General features: G+C 39.6%; 1 protein-coding gene across 3 annotated transcripts in view; it reads left to right on the top strand.

Moving 5' to 3' along the window:
* The window catches only part of syt3 (synaptotagmin III), a 28,232-nt gene extending 12,129 nt beyond the window's left edge, over positions 1-16,103 (top strand). For all 3 annotated transcript variants that reach the window (XM_067477815.1, XM_067477817.1, XM_067477816.1), the window contains 9 exons: positions 819-927; positions 1,199-1,375; positions 4,767-4,893; positions 7,575-7,793; positions 9,286-9,406; positions 10,721-10,892; positions 11,598-11,727; positions 12,397-12,490; positions 12,961-16,103. In XM_067477815.1, the coding sequence (XP_067333916.1) occupies positions 819-927; positions 1,199-1,375; positions 4,767-4,893; positions 7,575-7,793; positions 9,286-9,406; positions 10,721-10,892; positions 11,598-11,727; positions 12,397-12,486 (1,145 nt within the window). In that variant the 3' untranslated portion in view covers positions 12,487-12,490; positions 12,961-16,103. The remainder of the gene's footprint in view (positions 1-818; positions 928-1,198; positions 1,376-4,766; positions 4,894-7,574; positions 7,794-9,285; positions 9,407-10,720; positions 10,893-11,597; positions 11,728-12,396; positions 12,491-12,960) is intronic.
* The last annotated feature ends 1,644 nt before the right edge of the window (positions 16,104-17,747 follow it).

Here is a 17,747-nt window from a genome sequence, read left to right as displayed (position 1 = left end):
TATACAACATATTTTAGCAGTTAAAATCAAAATTTTCTTCATCAGTTAGTTTTTTCTCAAAACTGTTTTGCAGACATCAGCTGCCTTCTGCTGCTGCTGCTACAAACAAAGTTGATGTGATCAGTGAAACTGAATGAAAATGTAAATGTGGCATAAGAATGAGCTCAAATGCTAAAGCTGTGGAGTGAGCTCATAATTCTGTGCATGTGTGATACTAGAAACAAACCCTTCACACATAGGCATTTGATTTAATCTTAGAGGTTAATACACCCAAAGATATTAGATAACTGAGCTTTACAAGTTTACTTTATGTGTGATTGGAGGGTGGGAGGGATTGTCCAGTTGGGTTCAACATTAACCAAAAATGCAACTATTTTCACACTAAACAGAGATTTCAGAAACTGTTTTTAACAGATACAAGAAAGATATAAATACTTGATTATATAAAGCAGTTCAGGAACCAGCTTTGAGTTTTCATTTTGGTTTGGTATTTACACTGGCTGTCAGCACCAGTGCAGGTTGTTTATCATATTCACAGTCAAATGTTTGCTGGCTGCCTTCATTGCAGATGAATGAACATACACTTCTGGGTTGTATGCCTTTTGTAATGGCTTATGTTCTGCTACAATAAATATATGTGCTAATTTTCCCCCCTTGTCTCTGCTGGTAAATCAGTGCAATGCAATCAATGCGATCAATGATTACAACCAATGATGACCCTGCCATAGAAAAAATAAAGCTCTTTAGAGCCAGTGCCACAATCTATCAACACACATGAATCATCAAGAATTGTTCTGTCCATTTTCTCCCTCTGATAGGAACTCTGAAGCTGAGTCAGACATCTCCAGATGTCCCCAACTCAGAGGGTGGGGCCCATCCCCATAAAGACCTGCCAAATGCTCATTCCCAGCAGCAGGTCACTTCACGGTCAGTGCTGATTTTTTTATGAGCATACTGGATATATGTGTGTGCATTTTTCACCATAGTTTCACCAGCCAGCCCTAATTTGATAACACTCACTGTGATAAATGTATGTGTAAAAAAGATGTGTAAACCCATATGCAAATACAAGCAGTGGGTAAACCCAATTTAGATAGTTTACCTACCCCAGCATTTCCGATTAAACTGCTGAATCACACTTTTGTTTGTGAGATTGTCACTTAATATTCACCCTCTGAGCTCTTTTGTGTCTGTTTAGGCCCAAGCCCATGACTCACCAGCTCTCCAGTCCTGACTTCCATGGTGAGGAGAAGGAGCAGGTAACCAGCATTGGGCAGATCAAACCAGAGCTCTACAGGCCCAAGGGCGACCAGGGTGAAGGTAAACTGGGCGACACCTGTGGCAAGATCAGCTTCCTCCTGCGCTACGCCTTCAAGTAAGCCAGCAAGTCCACATCAAAAATATCAGAAGAAGAATGGTTGAAATTTTTTTCAGAACTCACAGTTTATGTTTAATTTTGTACATAGTAGTGGTGGTTAAATACTACAATATCCATGAGCTAGACCACCTCACACAAGTTTTCTAGCCCCTGTACATGCACATTTGTGCTATGATACTGGCCTATAATACTGGCCTGCTGCAAGCTTATACAGGTTAGCAGAATTTCTTCATAGCAGAGAAGAGGCACAGTGTGCTTCTTGGGAATATATCTTTTCAGCATTGTTATCCTCTTTAGTAGACCAAAAAAAAAAAAGCAGGCAGTACAAGCTAAAATTTGAATTTGGTATGTCCTCAATGTGAAAAAAAGCCACTAACATACCACTAGCATAAGATGTAAGAGGTAGTCAGTGTGTTCGACTTATTCATAATAATTCAGAAATATTATTAATACCCATTAAATGAACATGACGAAGCTGCACCAATGTCATTTAGGTATAGTGTGGCACAGATTGTTGTAGTGACCTTCCTTTTGCTCTGTTGACAATTCTCTGTTCAATATTTTTTGCTGGAGAATTCGGGGTCCAGAAATATAATTGGTGGGATCCTTGGTGTGTGAACTTGGTGCATATGAATGTGTGGTGCACTGTAAATAGGGCTGGCTCTGGGTTGTAGGGAGGAGTGTGCAGCTCGCTGACTGCCGCTGACTTGGCAGCCCCCTATTTCTGCCTGCCCCAACCTGTAGAAACATTAGAATGGGTGAAAGTGCTGATGGTCAGAAAAGAAAGGCAGCAAGAGGCTGATTCAGTCCTGAATTATATATGGTGAAACACTTTAAACAGCAGCCATTGTCAACACAAAATAACACCAGATTGTGTTATTGCCAGAGGTACAGCTACAGAGAAGGGAGTTGCATGGTGAGGGGGGGTAATGATGAAAACTATTCACGAGTCCCTTCTCTCCATTTATTAAGTCACAAGATAATTTATGTCATACATGTTGTTTTCTGTCATCACACCAGAGGGAAAAGTCTGCTAAATGACTAAATCTAAATGTAAATGTAAATTGTTATAGCAAAGACAGTAGGAGGGAGGGTGTGATGGGAGAATAAAGACAAAAGGTTAGAGATGTAGCAGCAAGACAAGTGTGTGGGCATGTGTGCAGACACACATGCAGAGAGGTGTGTTAAATTGGTATGTTAATGTGTGAGACCCCGTTGTTTGGAGTGTAACAGTCAGAACAACAATGTCAATCTTCTTCACATCCTCTGGGAAAGGTATTTCTATTGACAATCCCATTAAAAGCTGACACATTTCCTCTGTGGGACTAACAGCTAGCTTTTGGGCATTGTCTGCCAGGAATAGGGCCGTGAATTTTGCTCTCTGCTCGAGCATCAATAGGAAAACTCTGTGCAGCATGCCTTGGGGAATGTGTATGAAACCTTGGTTTTGGTTCAGGCTCATGTCTCATAATGAGACATGTGAGTGCAGGAAAACCTGTAACTATATAAGAAAAAACAAAGTGAGGAAAATAGGTGATGATCAAGGAGAGATGGGTTTTTTATGCACAAGCTTCCTATTGTTTCCTATTATTGTACATCTGAAAATAGCTGTGAACCACACTGGTTACTCATGTCACCTGTCAAAAAATAATTTTGGATTAAATCACCATAAGATAAATCTTTAAATTAGCCTGGGTTTTACCATTAAAAGGTTTATCTAGCTGAGCAAGATATGCAATTTCCTGCAGCTTTTGCCCTGTATATCAACTCCTTGATTTGACGTGATTGCAGAGTGGACATGTTTATCCTGTTGCCATAATTGGATGTGATTCAGAGGTAAACACTTGTTCAGATTGGCCACAGTTGTATTTTCAACAAAGCGTGTCATATTTGTTACTGGTTCACATTGACAGAAGACAGTGTAACTGCTGGGGTCACTGTTGGTGTTTGGCCTCCTGATGCCCGTCCCCAAAGGTCATGCTGCTCTCCTAAAGCAGCTAATGAAGTGCTGACACACTGATTAACACAAGGAGACACATTCTAACGAGGCCCAATTAAAGACCTCCGAGCCATCTTCATTTTCATCTGTTAATTAAATCCATAATAAATGGCACGTGAGATGCAGTCATGACTGTGGATGGAGCATTCAAATGTAGAGGCGTGCATTTAGGCGCTCACCTGTGTTTATGTTTGCATATTTGTGTGCATGACACAGAAAACAGCCTACAGCCCTTCTCCTGCGCTTACATGTCCATTTGGAAATGTGTATCTGCTTGCTTTGTTGGTATAAGGGCTAAATAAAGCTATTTCTCCTATGAACACAATATAATGAGAATATAATGTTCTTGTTATTTTGCTATTTTGTCTTTAAATGCAAAACAGCATTCTAAGTGTAACACGCTATTATAAGTTGTGTTAAAGCCACAGTCTGTGGCCATGTAAAATAGTACATTTTAATGTTCAGTTATAATATTCTTAAATCTATGCAAGTTGCTGCTTTTCTCTTAATTATGTAAAGTTGAACCAAATATCTTTGAGTTTTGGTTGGACAAAAAACATTTTTAAAAAAACAAAAAAACTTTTATAAGACCAAAAAATTACTTAATTAAAAGAATAGATTCATTGATAAAGAAAAAAACAATTTCTATGCCAGCTTGTTTTAATTATGGTGCAGGTTTAAATAGGTTTACAAATTTAAATGCATAAGGATGAGACGAAACCTTATTTTTTAAAAATAATGTTAAAAAAGCATATATTTTTTTCTATCCAGGTAAACATCTTGTAATTTGCTAAATTCAATCCAGGACCCTTTGTGTGACTACATTTGGGAACCAAAACTTTAGAAATCAGTGCAGTATTGATTGAAGAGTACAAGAAAAAACAATCAATCAAACTAATATATTGAAAGATTAATGACACTGGTAAGGTCAAAAGGTTTAGTGACAGGTCAGTATCAGCCCAGTGTTAGCATACGCCTTTTTCTCAGTGTAAACTTTTTATAGACTGTATCTCTTTTGCATTAACAGCTCTGTGTATGTGGCCCAAAGTGACTATAGAATAAAGGCTACTGTGTTAAGGATTATTAATGGGCTCAGCTTTAGCCAGATTCTTACTCAGTGAGTGTACATCTGTGCTTACACTTACTGTACCATCGCTGATAGTGCAACCATCATACAGCTGCAGGATGACATGGACACACAAACACAGAGACAATAGTGCTATTCTGGCAATTCCTTGCTTTAGAAACACAAAACCTCCCACAGGTGTTTGTGTGTGTGGGTTGATCCTGTCTGGGTCTCACAGAGTATGTGTGACCCCTACATTTCATGTCTTTTTTTAAAGTAAAATCCTTTTATTTCATACATGTGTATGTGTGTTTGTGTTTCAGCACTGAGCAGTTGGTGGTGAAGATCCTGAAAGCTCTGGATTTGCCAGCGAAGGATGCCAATGGCTTCTCTGACCCGTACGTGAAGATCTACCTACTGCCAGACAGGAAGAAGAAATTCCAGACCAAGGTGCCTTGCACTCCTAAAACCACAACACTCATGTACCCTTACTGCTGAATTTTGGTCCTAAAGCTATGAAAGCAAAGACAAAAAATTCACTACATGCTTTCACAGTCATCAGCTCTAAGCTGCTGTTTCACTGCAGCTCTGATGACCCAGCCTCTTCACTCATTACAATTTCATTAATGTAATCTAATCTAATCTACAGCAGAATTTATTTGAGATAATGTACTTCAAACTATTACTCTGAACTCCTGTGTGTTATTCTGGGGATTGAGGACAGATGAGTCAATATTTAAGGATGTTCTGTACCAAGAAAAGCACCCTTAGCCCTCAAAAAACTTCTCTGCTCTTCTAAATGTATTCTCTGTGGAGAAACTCAAGACTTATGAGCATCCAGGGGCCTTCTAAATTTGACTTTTAGTTCTCTGTTATATTTTTCTAAAATTCACCAGTAGCATTGTACAGTGTTAGGTTAAAACAAGGAGCAATTCTGTAGCTGAAATGGGTCAGTATTGAGCGTAGAGCCAGGAAAGTGTGACAGTGAAGCTGTACCAGTTTGAAATATCACCCGTTTAGTTTCTCTCCTTTGTGTGAGTGTCTCCTATATATCACAAAAGCCCTCTCAGCCTGTGAAAAGCATGAAAGCATCAATCATTTGCATAATACGGCTCCTCTTTTGTTTAGAGTGTAGATGATTGTTTAATTTCAATCACATCCTCATTAACATGGAATTTTTACACCACTCGTATTTTGCCATGCTTTTATCCCTCCAACTAATTTCAGAGAATGAAATATCACCTACAAGTAGATGTTAGAGCTTTGTGTTTCTAGTTTCTAAAGGCACAGCGGCTCCATCAGCTGCATGTTTAATCCAAAGCTAATAAGTAATCATCAAGTGCTAATAAGCCGGAGTGACAGACCCACTCATGCAGTGACAAAAGTTGGATTTGGAAAATCTAGTATGTGTCACATTTTATTATCACCAGCTTTATTGCATGGCAGCATGCTTTTATGGCAAATATTTCCAACCACTAAGTCAACAAATTTTGTGTTAGAGATTAAGTGAGATTGAAGACAAATTTACCAATGTCATCTGCAATGTGCTATAAAATGATGAGTAGAAAATTACAGCAGCTCTGTTTCTATCAGACAGATAGTTCGATTTAAGATTAGGTTTTAATTGACCTGTTCTGGAGGTGACCAATAGAAAAGGCAAACAACACAGTCCCACTTGGTAAAGTAATTTAAATTAAATACAGGTGCCTGTGGGGAATGTGTTGTAAACATTTTTATTGAATTTTTGAATTAAGTTTTAGTTCTTTATGTTATTTCACAAGGATTGATTTGATCTTTCATCCCACAAGAAGGGGTAAAATTCACTTTTCTCCCTCTGGATGAGGAGCGAGGTCAGTCAGTATGGTGGTGAGGTTAATTATATTGCCCAAGGACATTTTGGCAGGTTTGGACACACTATAAATCAAACCCGTTCTGGAATTTTCTGTGTCTGGTTTTTGAAGAAATGTTGATGACTCAATTTAAAATACTGATTCATGACGTTTGTGTAATAACGTCTGCTTTCAGCATAATGTGATTTATCCCATAGGCAGTTAATCAAAGACTTTTTTCCCCAACAAGTCTGCAGTAGCTCTTTTGTGGGAAAAACAACCCTCTGGTTTGCAGAAAGCAATGCCTTTTATGTTTACACATTGTTTTGGATAAAACCGAAGATGAGCAGTTTGTAGTAACAGACAGCACGCAAAAAAGGGGGGAAAACTTCCAGAAATACAAGGATATAGGTTCAGTACAGAAGACACAGTGCCAAAGTTATTTGAAAAGAAATTGTGTAGTCATGTCAATTACTGTTTTTAGAGAAAAGGTACATTGACCAAATATACAGAAGCTCTACTTGTGCCTCTCAGGTACAGTAAGTCCTAGTTTCATTGAACGCTTGCATTGAACTTTTAAAAAAATCTGTCAGGTTGTTTCACAGTAAAGATGTCCTGAATTCTCAGTGGTTCTTTTTATCCTGCTTGTGCAAAAAATGTGTAATAGAATCACAACTCACAAAATAGGCAGACTATTACTTCTATCTAGTCTACTATGTAGCAGACACACTAGTGGTTATTTAAACAAAAAGCAATCAATAAAATTAGAGCACACAAATTACTGGGTAATTAATTATTTATCATATACAGAGTACGAATAACATACTTACCGTATACAGAAACACATATGCAAGTACAGAGTGAGTAGATAGGAATGATAAACACTAATATAAATACAATGCCAGTGCTTTTTTACTTGATTTGGTTCCATTAATACCACCTGAGTACAGTGATATTAATATTTCTGTATAATAGGGCAGGAAAATGTGTAGCTGTGGGTAATACAGCTTTAGAATTATTTTTTTGCAAAGGATTATTAAATGTTTTTATTAACATTATTTTTATTTTGGGAATCAAAACATCAGGTTAAACCTGAAAAGAAGTGTGTGCCTACTAGCTTTGGCTCTTAACTACTTGTGTAGGTTTGTAGAATTACAATAATATTGTGGGAAACAGGGCCATAATCTAGCTTTAATGTCTTTTTATTTATCAGATCATAAACAGTTGAGCAGGCAAACACAGGTGTTGAACTTTGAATCAATAAGTGTCACTGTAAATTTATACTTTGTCTCTCGCTCTCAGGTCCACAGAAAGACCTTAAACCCAGTGTTCAACGAGACGTTTCAGTTCAGCGTGCCACTGAATGAGCTACATTCCAGGAAACTGCATTTCTCTGTGTACGACTTTGACCGCTTCTCCAGACACGACCTGATTGGCCAGGTAGTGGTGGACAACTTGCTAGACTTCAGTGAGAGCAGTGGGGACAAACCGATCTGGAGGGACATTGTGGAGGGCACTGCGGTAAGGACAACACTGGAGCAGAAATATGAGAAATATAATCACATTCACAGGAGATGCACATTTTAGATTAGATTAAATCTGAATGATCTTCATGGTAATAAGGGGCTGATGTAGCTGTAGGTTTGGGCCAAAGCCAAAGATAAATATTTTGATATATACCAAATATAAGTTTAATTTCTACATTTCAAGTAAAAAAAAAAAAAGACATTCACAAATGGAAATAAATGTGAATTGGACAAAGTCAAAATAAATAGAATTGATCATTACTGCAAAAAAAAAAAACAAATTATGCAAACATGAGTATATATAAAAATATACAATAATTTAAAGTTACACAGTTGTGGACAGAAAATGCTAAAATGTGCCCTGTGTCCTCATTAACAACCAGGCGATGGATGAACATGCAGATCTTCTTGTTTTTTAATACAGAAATTGGTTCCTTTTATAAATTATTAAGGTTTACAGGTACTTGTGCAAACAGTGTGCAGATTTGCTTCCCAATTCCAAAACATGATTTTAGTTCTAAGCGTTTGCTGTTTGATCGTACCGGATTTGTGAAATTTCAGAAACAAAAATGTCAGTTTCTGAGCCCGTACGTTGTTAAATGAAAGGAGATTTTAGAAATTTGAATTCAAATCACATCAGATCAACTTTTGCAATGCTGTTAGCTTCAGGGTTAAACTGTGGCTTTCATATGACTCAAAGAAACAAGCATTATGGTCTACACTGTATGCTATATGAATACAGTTTATTGTTCAGACATTGTTCAGACAATATCTGTTGTCTGCAGTAGTGATTAATTCAGTCTGGTAATGTAAAAAACTAGCTCAGGAGAGTCCAGATGCATTACTGGAAAGGCACTGTTGGCCACATCCAAAATTCTTTATACGTCCGAATAGATTTATATCAAATATTCATAGAAGGCTATTAGCAAATTAGAGAGACCAAAGTCTTACAATTTGTTGGCATGGATGTTTCATTTATTAAATAAGTTTGAAGCATCAGCCTCTCAGCTTTTTTTACGGTTTCACTGGGAGAAGTATTGATTAGTAAGGCTTAAAGCCTCTAAGGAACCATCACGCCACAGTGTGACCTAAACACCACCGGTGTCATTACCGTGGTGCTGCAGGAGACCACAGGCAAAGAGAAGATGAGTAGATGGGAGTGGAGGGTGATCTATATGAAAAGGCAGAAGAATCTGCACCTCTGCTTAACACTTTCCTCAACTTGGGGACATTGACAGATTGGCACATGACTCATTTACAGTGACGGCACTTCCCCTCTGCCTAAACACTCTGCCTGTCCACATTAGGACGCCTGCTGTCACTTGCCGTCAGGCACAGATGTAGTTCTTTGCAGAGCATCAACAGTCAAAGAAAACCAAAGGATAACTGTCTGTTAATGTTTTTTCTGTCTCTGGTTCCAATGTCATGCGTGATCACAGCGCCGTTCCATTTCTGATCCCTGTTTGTATGTGTGTGGTGACCTACAGGAGAAGGCTGACCTGGGGGAGCTTAATTTCTCGCTGTGTTACCTGCCCACTGCAGGCAGGCTCACTGCTACAATCATCAAGGCCACCAACCTCAAAGCCATGGATCTGACTGGCTTCTCAGGTAAAGGATAACACTCATCATGCTGCTGTGAGAGCTCCAGGGAGCAGCGTGAGTGGGAACTCATTTAAAGGAAAAATATGACGAGAAACTTCTTTAACACTGTCTAAAAAACAGCTGCTGGTGGTTCGTGTTGCTTTCCTGAGATCTTTTAGGTTTATACAATATTCTAGTTGTCAAACCTATAGTTTATGAACTCATGTGCATGCACTGTGAGATATTTTTCCTGTAGGAGCAGTTCCCCAGAATAAGAGTAACTTTTTTGACATTTGCCACCAAATAAATCATTATTCCATTATCATTACCATTCCCTCATCCTGCAAGTAAAAGTTTGCACAAAAAAGTATAGCAGAAAGAGATTTCTTGAAACCTAATAAATCACTAACCGAAGTAGAAATAGATGAAGCGTGTTAAGGAAAGAGCAAAAAGAATACATTCTTATAGGCCTTTGCTTAATAATTCTTGGAATGAATTGAACATCACAAGAGTAATAATTTCTAAACATTTTTAGATGTAAGAAAAAGAAGGAGGTAAAACTTTTATGAATACATTACCTAAAGCTATACTTTTCATTTGCTACATGAACAACATTCAGGAAAAATTTGCTTCAGTGTGTTTGGCTGCAAGCACAATAAGCTGCAGGTGTAGTACTGACTACTCCTGCAGATACAGACAGAACAGCAGTAGGTTTAGTCGTGATGCTGATTTCAACAAATGTGATTGCCACAGCTAATATTGAATTAACAAAGGCATTACAGAAGATTTTATTCTTTAGTCATCTTTCACTTAAATACTTGTGATTGCAGTGGCAATGCCCTCTCAGATTAAATGAGATCTCAAAAGGTAATGACCACATGTGGTTATTATTGCTACAGTGGTCCCAAGATGATTGCAGCGCCTGAAAGGTGCTTAAAAATGCAGCCTAAAAATGGAGGCGTGGGTGTGCGTATGTGTGTGTTTCCCTGGCTGCTTTCAGCGAGCAGCACATGTTGAATGGATAGCTCAAGTGATTCAACCTGTGTTGCTGTTCTCCCTTTGTGTTCTTAATCCAGCTTTGCCAAGGTGACTTGATTTTCATGCCTTTTATGTGTTACAGATGCAGATACCCGTGAGCATAATACCTAATAGTATTTGCAGGAGTCCCCCATTATCTTATTCTCTTTGCATACACCTTCCTTCTCTGTCTCCATCGCCCTCGTCATCCCACCTCCTTTTAGTGCTTGCTTTTTCTCTCCCACTCTTCCCTTTTTCATTTTTCTTCCCTCAACCCTCCTATCCTTCCTCACTGTCCTCTTTTTGTCTTTGTCTATGCTTCAGATCCATATGTGAAGGCCTCTCTGATCTGTGATGGGCGAAGGCTAAAAAAGAGGAAGACCTCCATAAAGAAGAACACGCTCAATCCCACGTACAACGAGGCGCTGGTGTTTGACATTCCCAATGAAAATATAGAAAGTGTGTCCATCATCATTGCAGTGATGGACTATGACTGGTGAGCACACCGAGCAGTTATGATAAGGTAGCATGCTTCAGGGGCTTTAAGACCGATCATCACTGTGAAGTGTGCTGTTTATTGAATGTGTGTTTGCACATGCAGCGTGATGTTTGCTGTTGCTTTGTGGTCGTCACATTTCGATGGTGTTGCGGCTGTGTTGAACACGATGAGGGCCCCCTTGTGAGTCAGCCTCCTGGTGGACATCCCTGTTTTACATAGACAGGGACCTCATGAATAAGCATGATTTATGCTAATGGTGAAGGAAGACGTGTAACCCTGCCTGTATTTGTCTGTCTGCCACGTGCAGCAACACTTGGCTGGTTGATGTGTTTGTGTATAGACGCGCCACCTCCCTATTATGTCGTCTGCCCTCCATTTGGCATCTCCATAGGTGTGTGCTTTTGTATGTTTGTGCTCGTGCCTGCTTCCCTGCTGACATGAGCCTTTTATACCGGGCTGTGTGTGTTTGTGAACTGCTATTCAATATCCTTCCTCAGCCGCTGTACTCTTTTCCCAGTACTCAAGGTTGATAAATGACACACTCTCTCTGCCTGTTTCTTACAAGCCGTGTCTCCCTCTCTCTGTCTGCCTTTTTTTATCCTCGCTCTCTCCATCTCTCCACCCCCCTGCCTCTCTGCTTGCTCTCACACTTTATCTCTCTTGTCCTTGCTTCCATCCTCCCGTTTTCTCGCTGCATGTCAGTATTGGTCATAACGAGGTTATAGGGATGTGTCGTGTGGGCAGCGACACTGACGGTCCAGGAAGAGAGCACTGGACAGCCATGCTGGCCAATCCACGCAAACCAATAGAGCACTGGCATCAGCTTGTAGAGGTAATGGCATTATGATCATATGTGTTTTTGTGTGAGAGAGCGATTGCGATTGTTATGTTCAGATTTTAAAGGCAAGCATGACAACCAAAATGGATTAGTAATGTAATCTTCCTTAATCATTAGAAATAGTAGCAGCAGTCGTACCTGAAGAAATGCAGTTGTAGTATAAAGGTAAGGGTACATTAACAGTAGTGGGAGTAGCACTGATGGTAAGAAATGAATATGAATGCATTTTTAATAATGCATTTAAATGTACCCAGAATAAGCTGCTATGTGAAACAATTTTAAAATGACAAGTTGGTGGAGTTTAGTACTTTTGGACAAAGCCAGGCCAGCTGTAGCGCTGTTTTTAAACTAAACACTGGAGACCTAGTGACACAAGAGTACATAAGAGTGGTATCAATCTTCTCATCCAAATTGTGGCAAGAGAGTTCATATTGACAAACTGTTACATGTAGAACTTGAGTAAATGTTGCTTTTCGCAACTATGCATGTTAGCAGTAATGATATCAGCTGTATTGCCTACAGTTGTCTAGTAACCGTAATTGCATTGGTAGAATGTATAACATATCATGATACCTGCATTACTCATTTCCGTTGTATGTATTTAAAATAATTGTTTTTTCTTAACAATTAATTACCATAAGCAAAAGTCTTTTTTCCTTGCAGGAAAAAGCAATCGGCACATTTGTGTCAAAGAGTGCGACAACATCTTCTCCTAAGCCACACATCGTGGTGGACAGTCCTCACTCCGATTAAAACGGTGAGCCTTTACTAAATTTTTTTTTGAGTTTTTGTTTTTTTTCAAAAGTATGGTTTTATACATACAATTTAGAGATTAATTGTATGTCAACAATGTGTTGTAATCTGTACCATCATTCCAAAAACAATCCAATACATCTTTGATTTGTGTGTGAAAGCCTCACTATATTGGAATTGTAAGGTATAGTGGCTAAACATCCACATTCTGAGCAGCAGTCAGATTTACACAGGAAAACTGGTTGAGTCTTTAAAAGCATTATTTAACTGTTAGTGTGTGATAAAGTGGATGCTGTGGAGCTGTCAGATGTAGGCGCTGTAAGGCAGCGCATCTGTATAATCTAGATGTTATGGGTTATGTAATGCATCTCCCCCTCCTCGGCCCCACACTTACAGTGCTGCATACTGTTTATACATCCCCCCGTCTCTCTCCTGCTTAATCTGCCTTCTCTCTCTTATTTCTTCTCCCCTCAGGTCATTATCATCTCTCAAGATTCAGACGTTCCTTACTTTCCTCTCATCTGTGAATAATTCTCTCCATCAAAGAAAGAGAGACACGGAGACACTGCTAGTGTCCAACTGCTAGTGCTGTTTTGTTCCTGCTAATGAGTCCTCCAAGTCCTGTGCTATCTTAACCGAGCCAGGAAAACATAACATCTATCACAAGCTACATATTGAGCATCTAGACCACTACATCTGAGACTACACATTTACAAACACATCTGGATAATAAAATGGTACAGTGTCATTTGTGAGGTGTAAGTTTGGAAACACACACACAAAGAGAGAATTTAGGGTATGTTCCTAGTTCATGTGTGCTTCAGATTAGTGCAGTATGTAATTTAGGAGGTGTGTGGGTTGACTTTTCTCTCTTGAAAATAAACTAAACAAAAGAAAGAAAAGAAAAAAGCCATCATAGAATGGTCATTTCAACCAGGACCAAAGGTTCATGCCTTGCACAGACTACAAAAGGAGAAAATCACTATGTCGATATTTTTCTTTGCAACATGTGTGTACAGTATCTAACAAATTGTATAGGAAACCATGTCATGTAGTACTTAGCAGGACAAAACTTCCATGGTGGATTCTCCTGACTATTTTGGATGCCTTCTCCAGGCTCTGTGCCCTCTGGATTCAGACATATCTCACTTTTTCACCAGAGGGAAGACGGCAAAGCATCCAGTGGTCTTTATTGATGTCAGATGAGTAAAAAAACGAGGACAGACTCCTCGTTCTAAGCATGTTACGCAACCTTGAAATGTGTCCCTTTTTCTCATGCATTTTCTCATGGTCAGTGTGGTGCTCATCAGCATCAACTTTTCTTTTTTTCAGATTATTTTGCTCTGTCTTTTGTGTAATACAATATACTGTACATATATCCACAAGGAAAGGAGTCTATTCATGCTATATATTGTAGTCCTCTGAGGAAAAGTGTGAGCTTCCGAGAGACTATTTGACCATCATGGTCTATTTGGCCAAACTGACAGACTTATCCAAATGTTGGATGGTTTGAAGTGCACTTGCTGGAAGATGCACAGGAAGATACCACCACTCTATATTATTTTTCTATCATTGCAGGACTCTATTTTTTTTTTCTCAAGAAGTCATCATCCAGCTTCAACTGAGAAAATTGTTATCTTCAAGTCCACATCATGTCTCTGACAAGACTTTAGGAGGACACACACGTCCATGTTGCTTTTATTAGTGTGTGTTTCTGTGTTTGTGGGCGTGTTTGTTTTGTATTTGTGTGTGTGTGTGTGTGTGTGTGTGTGTGTGTGCGTGCGTGCGTGTCTGTCACTGTGACCTTTTGTGTGACACGTTTTTGTGCTCACCACCTCCCTCGCCTCTGTCAGTCCCCAAATTCTGGCGTCCATAAACTAAAACTGCTCATCTCAGAGCCAAATGTGTCTTCTGTCCTGTGTCTTTACAAGGAGCCATTGTGTGTTCTGTGTGTGTGGGTTTGAGAGCATTTGTGTGTGTGTGTGTGTGTGTGTACTATACTGTATGTGCCTCATTGCACTAGGTGGGAAACTGTCTTTCATAGACATTAGTTTGTATTATCTATGTTGTCTCTGAACTCAGCTGCCAATCATTCAACCCTCGTCTCCTCTCTAACCCATTGCCTGATGTAAGTAACTGTGTTGATCGTGTACTTTTTTCAGTAATTCGTGTACTGTATGTCTGAGGGAAAAAAACAGATGGAACAGTGACTGAAAATTAAATCGTTGCGTGTGTTTTGATTAAATTTATGAGACAAATCACAAAAAAATGAAAAAGAGAAACATCTGAGGCTCGTCTGTTGCAGCCTACAGATCGTGACAAATTTAGATCCCCTTAAAGCAAGACAACAGGGAGGAGGTGTTGTGAGAAAACAAGCGGCTGGAATTTCTGCACTTCCTGTGTAAAATGATACAGACTTATAAAGCCATGTCTGTCTCCGCTACTACGAGTACTACTATAACCTCAGCAAAACAACAGTACAACACCTCGCTACAGCTACTTGTATTGCTATCGTTGCCATTTTCCTCTCATCCTCTCACACACCATTGCACACACATACACACACATTTGTCAAGGTGTGTGTGTGCGTGTTTCAGGGGAGCGATCTAGTTTATTTCTAACTTTGGATCACAGAAGTGGAGTGAGACTGATTGTTGTGCTTGATCAGATATAAGGGACATGACACATTCTGTGTGATACCTGTGGGGTTTGTCAGCTGGGGGATATTGATCAGCTGGCAAACATAGATATGGTATTGATTCATTGGTCTCCAGGCCCTATACTACTCTCCCTTTCGCAGCCTCTCTCTCTCTGCTTGTGTCTGCCCTATTTAGCCTTTGTATTACTGCCTGGTGATAGATGAAAAACTCATAGTGGAACCAGTACATTCCCTGATTCGCTTGCTCCCTCTGTCTGCCCCATCTTGTTTCCGTCTGCCTGAATACTGTCTGATTACTCATTCTCTCAGTCTCTCCTCAAGCAATCCTTACCTTGTCTCCATCTCTACCCCCACACACCTCCCCCTAACCTCTCCATTTCTTGCTCTATTCCCCCCCCCCCCCAACGCTCCCTCAACTACATCACATCCCTTCCATCCTGGCCTGTTTCCTTCTCACTGTGTATGCCCCCCCGTTCTCTTTCTCTCTTTCGCTGTCTTCTCGTGTTAGTGCAGTTCTGAATGGTCATGGGGAAACATGTTTGCATGCTTATATTAACATGAATGATGTCAACTTGATGCAATGAAAAATTATATAAGTGATGCTTTAAGCAAAATCTGACAATGAACTTGATACTAATACTACTAATGATGACTAAATGGAGACCTAGCAGTTGTTTATCTCTGTGGTCAAAACAACAATGATGAAATAACATTGTTTATGCTGTATTTATCTTTCTCAAATTGGTATTCTGTTTGATTTTCAATTGTTTTTTATATATAATTTATTCAAGAGGTTTACTTTTTTATTGGTTAATGCTGAGAATTTGAGTGAGGGGTTCAGTCAGAATGGTTGTTTCAGTCAGGACAGCTGTACCAGGTCACAGGATGTCGGTGAATGTGTAAGTAACAGTGTGGCTGAAGCAATGAAAATGGAAATAAAAAGATATATATCATCCAGCATCGTGTTTCTGGCTTTTTTTTTTTAACCCACTGGGTTGGGAGTTAGAAAAGGTGGTATAACTGCTGTCACACAGTGTGCTATATATAAAAAGGAAGGCTCTAGGCATTTCAGATATACACAGACAAAAAAGGTAAGGCACTCTACCTGGACAAGAAGCAGACTGAACCCAACTTTTCTTTCACTAAACTCTAACTTTCTGCTGTGCATTAAGTTGTGTGTAATTATTCAGCCACTTTGTCATGAATTCTTTATTGTGGCCGCATTGCAAACTGGAGCATGGCTGCCTGGACTCCGTGTTTTTCTCCATCTCCTCCACTTCTTTTTAAAGCACTGATATTATTTGTCATGTGGTTATTAGCTCCTGGTAAAGTGAAGATGCCCACCAGTAGCAATCTGCAACCCTAGCACTTCAGCAGCAAGCAGACAGAAGAGGAAGGCCAAGCTCTGTTGTGCAGAGGAATGACAGAGAGGGAGGAGTAGGAGAGGATTAAACAAATGAAGTAGGATGAAGTGCAGGAGAATGCCAGTGAGGAGGAGGAGGAGGAGGACACAAATGGGAAAACCTGGAGAAGGAGAGGAGGTAGCTGCATGCTGCATGTGTGTACTAGTGGGGGTGAGGAGGACAGCTCTGTATATAGACACACTCATCAAAGGGCACCTGCAGCATGCCGACAGTCCTAACAGTTTAAGAAGAGTGGAACGCACACGCAAGCTACGTTCACACATGCACATTCACATCAGACAACGCACCAGTTAGCACAGCTGTACACTGTTGAGAGAGAAAAGTAGGAGTAGGGGCTGGATGGGGGGGGTGGGGGTTGTCTCCATGGCAACGTTCCCATCGTGCAAAAAAAAATCATTTAGTCGGAAAGACATTTCACTCAGTTCAGTGAGCTGAAATAGGCAAAGAGGGAAGGAGGGGGTGCAAGTTAAGACACCAAGGGAGGTGTGTGCAATATAGAGCTGTTTGTATCACACTGGAGGGATTTATCTAAAGTAAGCTGACAGTAAGGCCTTAGCTCTTATAGTTAATATATCTGATTATTATGCATAATGATAACAAATTCCCACGCATCATTATGAATGCCGTAGCTTAGGGTGATACTGATATTTTTGACAGGATCATCTGCATATATCTAAAACTACATTACCTGCACCACCTACATGTCGAAAACCTTTCGTGACTAAAGCTCCAAACTTTTGTTTTCTCCTCTGGAAATAACTGGGGACTAAGACTCCACTTACTATTCCATGTGTACGGTTTCAACACTGTAAATAATACCCCAAACCTTTCAAAATAATGAATTCAATGAATGCATGCAAGAGGAAACCTCGAACAGTAGGAATATTAAAGTAGCTCGGCTCTGCAGGGGAACTGTGTATTATTACAAAAGTCTCAGGATCTGACCTTCTCGATAAATTGCTTTCAAGGAAGAATTTTGTGATATTCACCTTACAAACAGAAACTTAAAACATATGTTATGACAGCTTCAAACATTAAATGCTAAAGAGGAACTTGAATGGATGTTGGTTTCTTCAGATAATGAATAGAAAAGCTTAGTCCTTAAGAAATAGAGGTAAGTAAAACTCCACATTTATGCTCCTTTTCATTACTCACTGCAGCCGCTGCACAGCAATGGT

Source organism: Channa argus, chromosome 15 (assembly GCF_033026475.1).
Source record: "Channa argus isolate prfri chromosome 15, Channa argus male v1.0, whole genome shotgun sequence".
Classification (NCBI taxonomy): domain Eukaryota; kingdom Metazoa; phylum Chordata; class Actinopteri; order Anabantiformes; family Channidae; genus Channa; species Channa argus.
This window is presented reverse-complemented; position numbering and strand designations above follow the sequence as displayed.